At 53.3% G+C, this 10,250-nt stretch overlaps 1 protein-coding gene across 1 annotated transcript; it reads left to right on the top strand.

Moving 5' to 3' along the window:
* Window positions 1-4,700: 4,700 nt before the first annotated feature.
* PTGES (prostaglandin E synthase) lies at window positions 4,701-9,631 on the top strand (the record flags this gene model as incomplete). Its single annotated transcript, XM_080356004.1, has 3 exons — window positions 4,701-5,083; window positions 7,266-7,348; window positions 9,382-9,631. The coding sequence occupies exons 1-3, from the start codon at window positions 4,976-4,978 to the stop codon at window positions 9,629-9,631; spliced, it is 441 nt and encodes a 146-aa protein (XP_080212130.1). The 5' UTR covers window positions 4,701-4,975.
* Window positions 9,632-10,250: the final 619 nt, after the last annotated feature.

Genomic DNA, 10,250 nt, shown 5'->3' with positions numbered 1-10,250 from the left:
GAAAATAATCTGCCTCCCACATGCTCACAGCCTGATGACCTCTCTTCCAGCGTCTCCTCGCTGTCACAGCAGCAGGGGACACAGTGACCCCCCTGCAGCCACTTTGGGGCAGGAGGGCTGGGCAGCAGCCTGGGAGCGGGCAGGAGGGGGCGGTGGATGGAGCTGGAAGGAGAAGACAGGAGGACGTGCCACTGCCTCGCACTTGGCTGTGGGCCTGTCCCTGTCCTGGGCTGCCTGAGGAACAGCGGCTTCTTCTGCTCCTCCTTGCCTGACACCCGGAGCCATTGCACCCCTCCCCTTCCCCGGGCCTCTCCTGCTGCAAGCATCTCATCCCCGGAGAGTGCAGGACTATTTGGTAGAGCCTGAACCTACATTCTTCACGCCTGAGGCCTCTCAGATAGCTCCAGCCAGCACAGTTGCGGGGAAAAATGCTTTAAAATGCAAAACAGGCAAAAATCTGCCGGAGTTTGCCAAAGGCTGAAGCATCCTCTTTGTTCCAGGAGATGCTAATGCTGGTGGTTTCATTGCTGAGGGACTTTGCAGTATCTTCTGCCATGCTGCCTGCTACAGGGAGCCCTGGAGCAGGGGGATGAGGAGCTGCAGGTGGAGCAACGGGATTTCATCCATCTGGGGGAGAAGGTGCGTCACGGGGATGTGACTTTTCCTGCAGGCTTAAGAAATGAATGCAGGTGAAGTGCTTTTCTCTTTAATTAGTAGCTAAACCGCTCATGCCTTTACTTGAAAACGTGGTTGTGTTTGATGAACCGGCACAGCACAACCTCCCGTGGGCAGCCGGATTTCCCAGGGCTGGGTGCAGCCGAGGGCAAGCGATGGCTGGGGCAGGGCATGTCTGCAGGCTCCGGGGCTTCGTGCTGGGAAAAGTAGGAAGAAATGGCAGGGAAGGAGGGCACCGGTGCCTGCAGGAGTGTGGGAACAAGCCGGGAATATGGCTCAGCACTGCTTGGAGCCCTGGGCAGGCAAGAGCTCAGCTGGGCTCTGCACCCTCTCCAGCAGCACATGGGAGGATGCTGGAGAAGTGCCACCCGTCTGGCTGTCTCCGCCGGGCTGCTCCATCCCCTCGGGCCCTTTGCCTGGTTGGGCTGTGGGATATAATTGCTCGTTTGGGAAAATTTGTGGGACTCTGAGCTGTAATTGCCCAAAGCGTCAGTTGCTCTTTGAGATCGCGTTGGAGCCCAGGCTGTGCCACCCCGGAATGTGTGCTCGTGCTCCATTGACAAGGATTTGTTACACAACCAGCCTTCTCATGTAGCTGCCACCAGGAAATTCCCCAGCATAGTGATAGTGGAAAAATATGTAGTTATAACACCGATGTGTAATTCAGCTGGTCAAACAAATACCAACTCATGCAGGAATTGAGAGTGATTTTTATTCCATAATCCTTCCAAAGCGGGATTGTTGTTAGAGACTTCTGTTTTTGAGTGCTTTTCTCAAGCGTCTCTGATGACTTTTTCATTCCTTCTGCCTGCTGCTGTACCTCTCCCCGCAAAACCACCATCTTTTCACTACAGCTCCTGGGGTCAGTTTAACCTGATGACTAAATCTTTCAAAGCCTGAGCCTAATTCTTATTCATCATTTCCCAAAAAAACGCAGTGGTTTTGGCTAGCACTGTTGGTCTTGGGTACGTAATGTCCTGGGCTGGGACCTCTTGTGCTAAAGGCTTTAGGCACAGCTTGTAGTTTGAAGATGTACTGTCCTTAAGACCTGCTCTCCTTCAGGCAATGGCTCTGTCCTGGCAGGATGCGATCTGTGGAGGAGTATCAAACTGTTAATATTAACAGCCTGTTTCCGCTCCGATTATTGGAATGGTTGAACATGCTCATGGGAGCTGCGTTGCCTTGGCTCAGGAAAGCCGGGAAGGTGTGACTGTGGATGTGTCTTACATAGTGTGAGACCCCAAAAGTCAACAAATCGAGTAGGAGCTGGGATCACGGGAGCATCAGACCTGCCTGCACAGGCACCTTCTGCCCTCATCCCCATCCAGACACCCGTCATTCCTGCTGGAGTTCGGGTCTGTGTAACATTGAAAGGGTCTGAAATGAAAAGCATGGAAAAAAAAACCCAAAACCAAACAAAACAAATTTACTTTCTTTGCTCACATGGGTTTTACGCTCCATGGAGCCTGCTCGGCACTTACAATGCCCATGCTTGGGTCTGTCCCAAGGGCTTACGCCTAAACAAACTGCTTCTTGTTCGCTCCATTCTATTTAAATTGTGCCAGTTACTGGTGCGAATTGTCCAGGGCTTCCTGCCAGCGCCTGAATAATGCTGAGAAGGAGAAAGTCTGGCTGGCTGGCAGGAGAAGTCCTGGCTTGTCTGCAGGTGGTACCAAGCTTGTGTGTATTCCTGCTGCTCGGCCAGGCGTGCTGGCTGCCGCAGGGGGGGAAGAAGGTGCCCGAAGGAAAAAGGTCTCGCTGCCGAAGAGCCTGTGGGCTGGATCTTCAGCTGGTAAAAACTGGAGTGGCTCCATGGAGGGTGTGATGTGGTGGTGAAGGGTCTGGCTGCCTGCCCCAGCCCCAGGCTCCTGGGAGAGCCGGGGAAGGGGTGGATTGAGAAAGTCTCATCCTGGGCTCTTGCATCACCCCAACCTTTGGGCACCGAGGTCTTTTCCACTACGAGTTTGCTCCCTATCAGCTACAGAGAGTGGAGAAGGGAAGGAGCAGTGCTGAGGATGTGGCTTTGCCATCAGCTGCTCACGCTTGGCACTGTGGTGTTTATAATACTCCACCAAACCCCAGGGAGATGTGAGTGGGGTTGGATGCAGTTTGGTGGCAACGCATGAGTGGCGTCGAGGGTGAACACCTCAGCCCTTACTGCTGTGTTTGAACCCACGTGGCTGCTGCCTGTCCTGGTGTCCCTGTTCCCAGCCCCGGGGAAGCACCCGATGGAGACATTCACTGCCGAGCTCCACGCTGGGCTCTGCCGGGACTTGTTGTGCAGCCGCCCTGACGCCAGGGTGGTGGTGACCAGCTGCAGGTACCTCTCCCTTGAAGCCAAGCGTTTTGGGATTTGCAAAGGCTCTCTGCACACTTAGATGTCATGGGGCTGAGCCCCATCATGATGAGCAGTGCGGCATCTTCGGGTTTGCAGCATTGGGGCAGAAGAACCACAGCATTGGAGAACTGGAGGCAAACACAAAGAATTTGCAGATCTCCGTGCCGGGAGGGATGTTGTGTGCTTCGAGGGTCTTTCTGGCTTTGAGCCCTGCGCCACCAGGCTGGGAGCAGCACAGGGGCTGGAGCTGGGCAGGCTGGGGCAGAAGGAAGGAAGGAAAGATGGACATCTGCTTGATATGGGCAGGGGAAGAGCTCATCCCTTGTCTGGGCTGGCTGGAGCAAGCAGCTTGTGTCTGAGCTGAGTGTGGCAGGAGCAAAACCTCTTCTGTATCACCTGGACCTGGGACTGCTGTGCCCCAAACACGAGGCTGCTTTAAATTCACACCAGCACCCCAGGAAAAAGGCTCCTGTAGCCCATTCTCTCCAGGGAGTCTCCACCAGTGTCTCCCATTGCTGGCGACAAACCTGTCCTTGGGCAACAGGGTCTGTAGCGATGGGACCAGAGCCTGGTCCTGGGCTGAGTGCAATGCTCCTCTTGGGTTATTCTGGACTCTCTTGGAAAGTGAATTTTGTTCAATAGCAATTAAAAAGTTAAAAAGCCTTGAAGAACAAAACCAGTCCTAGAATCACCCACGCTTTGATAGATTATTCTGTAAATGACAAACCCTTGTACTCTATTCTTTGCTTTTTGGGGTATTCTTCTGGCTTGAAACTTTTGTTTTTCCTTTATTCCAACGTGTCAGTGAATTAAAAACTGCTCACATCCTCAAAGCACTCATTTTCCACTCCATCTCCAACAGTTTCCATTTGCCTGAAGTGTCTAAGTCCAGCCCTTCAACATGAATAAACTGGAGAGCTCCAGCCTGCTCTGTGCTGCTGGCTCACCGGAGGTTTGCTGCTGCCAGCACTGGGGAAGAAGGAGTTAAAGGTCTGCGTTGGAAGAGCAGCACAGCTGCCTGCAGAGGCTGAGATCCTGCTGTCTCTTCAGCAGTGTTTGATGGCTGGGGAAAAGCCAGTTCCAAATTCAAACACCACTTTCTAGACTGAGAACAAAATTAAACCCAACTGCCCTTATTCATCCTGAGAAACCAGGACGAGCTGGTTTTGGGGCTGGGCAGGCTGGCGTTTGTTGCTGTTCACAGGTTTGGGGCTTTGAGGTCAGTGATTTGGCTGGTTGAGCTCCCAGGCTGGTCCCTCCGGGTGCTCCCTTCCCAGCCGGGGGGGCAGCCCAGACCCCCGGGTGATGATTCGAGGGACAGCTCTGTCCCTTGTCCACCACTCCGTCCCTCGGCAGGTGGCTGTGCAGGGGCGGGCTGGCCGGCTCTGCCTGCACTGGGCGGGACTGGGAGTACTGGGAGCGCTGCCACGGAGGGGTGGGCTGTGGGATCGGGACGGAGGGAGCGCAGAGCACAGGCTGGATGCGGCTGAGGTAGGTGCCGACATTCTTCTTAACTTCTCCTTCTTCCCACTGGGACTGCTCAGTTTGTATCCCTGGGCGAGGGATGCTCTGGGCAGCTCTGTCCCTCGGGGCACAAGTAGGAGGGGACATGGGGCTGGGGGATGGCGATGGGCTGTTTTAGGGAGACAAGAGGTCAAGCTGTGTCCCACAAGGTGGAGGGGCCGGTGTCCCCGCTTGGGACATCGCATCCCCACGGCGCTGGGGGTGGCAGGGAGCGGGGAGCTGCTCCGCGTCCTGCTCTGGGGCTCAATCACCGGCAGCTCTGCAGCCTCGTTTACTCCTGCCCGTCCCGCAGGGCTGTACGGGGGCTGGGGGCTTTTGCTGAAGGAGCAGTTGTGGGTCCTGTGGTGTTTCAAGGTGGCTGTTCCTGTCCCGCAGAGCCCTCACAGCCCCGCAGGATCTCCGCTGGCTGGGACTGCAGCAGGCGGCCCCTTCCCCAGAATGATGGAAAACAAAGTGCTTATGTCGTTTGCGTTCTACAGCACGATCTTGATTTTAAAAATGTATGTTGTGGCCATCATTACAGGACAAGTGAGACTCAGAAAGAAGGTAAGTTCTACTTTCACTTTTTCTTCTTTTCTGGCGTTTTCCTTCAGTTTCTGTGGTTCTCCTTTCTTTTTTATTTTTTTTTGTTCTTTTTTTAATGTCTGTCAAGGCCAACAAAGTTTTCCTGAAGCAAGCTGAGTTTTCTTTGACTGAAGTTGAAAGTAAAACATGTTCCATAGCTGTGGCAGATAAATATCTCGCTTCTCTTTGGCTCCTTTTGTTTGTTTCTACCATCTGTAGCTTGCTGTTTATAATTTCTGAATCCCAATCTAAATAGTAATTTCAGATCTAAAGTGCCATGCAGGTGAGCTGCTTCCTCAGAGAGACTGTTTACACTTAATTTGCCGTGTCTGGAAGAAAAGAAGGAAGGGGAAAATGGTTTAAGAACAAATATGGTCAATAAATCGATGCACTGTAGTACATAGGACACAAATGCAGGGGAGTGGGGGGGGTGAAGGGTTAGGTGGGGGGGTCCCTGCATTGTGTCCTATGTTTTTCATTAGTTTCTGTAGTTGAAGCCTACAAGGGCGTTTTTTCAGGCTGTAGTTCTTGGAGAAAAGCCAAGCAGAAACTGCTATGACTTATTTCGTGCTTTTTTGGGGGTTCGGTTTCGTTTTGGGTGGGTTAGGGGTAGCGTCTAATCCCTCTCCATATTATGGGGCTGTTGGGTTAGTGGTAGCGTCTGTCACCGGTTGTGGGTGGTTGTTGAGTTCAGGCCCATTCTTCCTCCCTACACCCTAGCACGACTTGCTCTTGGGCGCCTCTGTTTGAGGTTCCTCAGTTTGGGCGTTAGGGAGGCGTCGTACTTGAGCTCACACTGGGCGTCACGAGGAGACGCTTTCACGTGAGCTGAAGGCAGCTCTGGGTACCCAAAGCCATTAACCGGTGTTAACAAACGCTGCTGCCGAGATTTAGGAGTAAAAGTGCCGCAAATGTGATTTCCCAGGGAAAACAGAGGAATTTGTCAATGCCTGGTTGTTATATGGCACATTGTAATTAAGCCCAGTGTGTCATTTATGTCTCTTGTTCTGTTCATAAATCCATGGGTCCAGATGGGATGCATCCGCGGGTGCTGAGGGAGCTGGCTGAGGTCATTGCTGGACCGCTCTCCATCATCTTTGCCAAGTCTTGGGAAACGGGAGAGGTGCCCGAGGATTGGAGGAAAGCAAATGTCACTCCAATCTTCAAAAAGGGCAAGAAGGAGGACCCGGGTAATTATAGACCGGTCAGCCTCACCTCTGTCCCTGGGAAAGTAATGGAACAGCTTATCCTTGGTGCCATCTCAAGGCATATCAAGGATAAGAGGGTTATTAGGGGCAGTCAGCATGGCTTTACCAAGGGTAAGTCATGCTGGACTAGATGATCTTTTGAGGTCCCTTCCAATCCCAAACATACTGTGATACTGTGATTTCTGCTCTCAGATAAAACACCAAGTAGATCTCCCTGTGTTGTAGCATCATTGTAATGGGTGATTTGGCTTCTCCCCTTTTTTTCTAAATGATGCTCCAGCCCTGGGACACTCCAAGCTTGTAACATGATTAAAGCAAGCACCAGGGTCCTTTCCAGGCTGCAAAGTGAAGCTGCCACTTGTAAGCAGGTCCCTGAGGAACAGCTTCTGAGCATAGGTGGGGAGCTCATATAAATCATTTTTATTTGTACATTTATTAGTGTAGGATCCGATTCCCCTGGGGCAGGTTTCACTCCCACAGTACCTCTGCCAAAAAAGCCAGCCAGGGAATATCCTTCCTCAGTTGGTTGAACTAGTCTGTTGGTCTCAGTTATCTTTTGGATGCCGTGTTTTGTGTCTGCAAGCTCTGTGCCAGCGGTGAGCTCATTTGGTGGTTGGCAAAGTCTGCTTTACGTGCGTTTCACAGCCAGGAATGGGCTGGGATCGGGCTGGAGCTCCCTTGAAGCCCCCGGTTTGGGATCTGCTCACTGGGCAGAGTTGGGTTTTTCAGAGGATAAGGAAAACCCATCGGGAGGTGCAAGATTTAACCCCCAGAATGGTGTACGTGGAAGTGCGGCTGCTCTTGTGCTTGTGAAGGGTGGTGAGAAAATGAGGCTGAAAGCTCTCCTTGGGCAGGAAGAAATCCCCACCGGTCTTAAAGACTGGGAGTAAAGCTTCTACCTGTCAAGATCCAGAAAACATCACAAGCATGTGTATTATAGGGTCTCTCTCTTGCAGGCGTTTGCAAACCCGGAGGACGCGCTGCGCAACGGGGGGCTGCAGTACCACCGGGAGGACCCCGACGTGGAGCGGTGCCGCAGGCGAGTACACGGGCCCTGGGAGCTGCTGCGAAGCAGCAGTGGGAAGCTAAAGACTTCATTAATTAAGTAATTACCTAGATGGGTTAAATGCCTGGAGCTTGGATGTGGGACCCTGCACACTAGAGCAGTTTAATCTTTAATGGGAGCATGGCGTGCACTGGAGCAGGGACAGAAGGAAGGAGGCAGGTTTGGCGTCTGACACTGGCACAGTTAAACTAATTCCTAGATGCTCAAAGTGCCCCAAGTCTTGTCCCGTACCCACAGTCGAAGGCTCCTCGTGCCCTGCTCTGACATGACTTCGAATCCCCCCAGACCCACACGCAGCTTGGACAGGGAACTGAGTGACTGGTCCCAGTGTGGCCGCTCTGTTTGGGGCTCTGCAAAGAGGGTGACACGATGACAATAACTTCTGCCTCCCTCTGACTCTTCACCTTTCTTCTGTGGGGCTCACAGTTCCTCGGAGGTAAAACCCAGGGTTATTCAGCCCCAGGCTTGGTCTTCTGTCCCTCTTATCCAAAAGGAGGTGCCTTGAGTGCTGGGCTGGATCACTGGGGACGTGCAGGAAAGGGACTGGAGCTGTGTCCTGCTGTCACTGAGCCCTTGGCCACCAGCTCTGGGTGGGAGACTGTGCTGCTCACCTCTGCTGCCTGCAAGATTTGCTTTAAAAAACATCCTGGGCCACCTAATCCCTGGGCTTGCAGTAGGAAGAGGAGGGAAAACAAGCTGTTCCCTTGCTAAGGGAAAGAAAATAATACTAGTCATAGTAAAAATAATCCTCATTTGATTAGTCAGAAAAGAAACAGTTCCATAAAAACAAATATCCAGAGCTGCCGAAAAGACCTGGGGAAGTCTGGAATCTGACTTGTGCAGTTAAAGCGCTCAGGGTCGGTCCTTGAGGATCTGCTCACAGCCCTGGGGAAGAAAAATTAAGCCCAAGGTGTTTCCCCCGAACAAGGGTATTGCAGCTTGTGCAGAAGAGCAGCACAGGCATCTTGGCCTTGTTTCAGGGCAGAAATCACTTAAAATATTCTCTTGGCTTTGTGAATATTCAAACATCCTGGGGCACAGGAAAGGGAAGCAAGGGCAGCTCTTACCAAGGCTTCATCTCTGCCATGCAAACCTTCAGACATAACAGGGAAAAGGCGACTGAACTTCGTGCCCTGGTCACTTTCCAGCCCAGATCTCCCACTGACCTGGGAGTCCCCCCATTGAAGCACTGGGTGCTGCACTGCAGAAAGCAGCTCTCGCATTGCAAGGGAGCAAAAGAAGGAGAAGCAGAGAAGCAGGGGTGATGGGAGGGCGAGGACAGCCTCAGTACTTTGAAGGCTGGTCCCTGCAGAGGGACAGAGCCTACACATGGCCAGAACCTGTTTCGGTAGTGGTGTGGGTGGTGGCAGGTGATGCTGTGATGTGCGCATGTTCAGATGGAGCATGGGGTTTGGCCCCATCAGTGTCACTGTGTCACCGCGTGGCCACAGTGGTCCCTCCAGCCTGATTACGCTGCAATGAAGCAGGTGCTGCTGGCACAGCGTCGGGGTGCAGGGGGCGCTCCTCCACGGTCCCATTTGGATGCATGTAGGAGAGGGACGAAGCCACAGACCCTTCCATCCTTTCTTCTCTGGAGAAAGCATGGTCTGGAAATGGCCTCATTATTGTATAACGTGGCCACATCTGGGGATGGTGCGGCACCAGCTTTGAGCTTTTCACAGCTTTGCAGGGGCTTTGTTTTGCTTTGTTTATTTGAAAGCTCTAACGGCGGAGCTGTCATCTGTCACGGCAAAGGTGTCCCAGTCACAGAGGGCAAGCGTCAGGAGCATGCCACAGGAGAGGCACCGGCTGTGATACACTGCTGCCTGCATGTGTAGGAGGGATCTGGCTCCTTTGGGGTCTCCTGCCAGCCCATCCAACAGAACTGCACCCCAGGCTGTGTGCTTTGGCTGGAAGGGATGGGAGAACACAGGGATGGGAGGTGGCAGAGATGGGAGACAGCAGAGAAGCTCAGTGGGAAGAATCCAACTTATTTCCCTTTTCAGGGCGCACCGCAATGACATGGAGAACATCTTTCCCTTCCTTTTCCTTGGAGCCATCTACTCACTGCTGGATCCCAGTCCTGCAGTGGCCAGGATCCACTTCTTCATCTTCTGCGTGGGGCGCATCGTCCACACCGTCGCCTACCTCCTGAAGCTGAAGGCGCCCACGCGCTCGGTGGCCTACAGCGTGGCACAGCTGCCCTGCTTCTCCATGGCTCTGCAGATCCTCCTGGCCACCACCCCATACTGGTAACCCCAGCGAGACCAACCATCCAAACCCCCTCGTCCTGCGCTCTGCTGGTTCCCCCGGCTGGACTGGGTGCTGCGTGTGCGAGTGTGAGCGTGCACATGTGTGTGTGTGTATGTACATGTATGTACACGGCTGCCAGGGAGGCCACCTGCACTCCAGGGATGCTCAGCGCAGTCTTGATAAAGGTGCCACTGAAATTGAGCAGGGAAGTCATCAGAGAGAAGGGGCATGTCTCCCTGTGGAGTGGGAAGGGGACACAGAGGCAGGTTTCTCTCGCTCCTGCTAAGGGTGGGAGGGGGAAAGCACCTGGACTGCCCCTCAAGGAAGGGGTTTATTGAAGAAAAGAAGGTTTTCTGACCCAACTGCATTAGGAACTGGGAAGGGGAAGAAGTGCCCTTTCCCCTTGGTCACAAATACCCCATGAGTCAGGAAGGGAAGAGCATGAGGGTCTCACAAAGTCTCGTGGTCAGCAGACGTGGGTGGTAGCAGAGTAGGGGGTTATAAAACAGCTGGCCCTCCCCAGCTGTGTGAGTCTGTGGAAAGGGGGTTCCCTGAGGTCCCCTCTGCACCGAGGAGGACAGGAGGCAGGTGCCTGCCAGGCAGCATAACGTGGGAGTTGACA

The sequence above is a fragment of the Nesoenas mayeri genome, assembly GCF_963082525.1.
Source record: "Nesoenas mayeri genome assembly, chromosome: 18".
Lineage (NCBI taxonomy): Eukaryota > Metazoa > Chordata > Aves > Columbiformes > Columbidae > Nesoenas > Nesoenas mayeri.
This window is presented reverse-complemented; position numbering and strand designations above follow the sequence as displayed.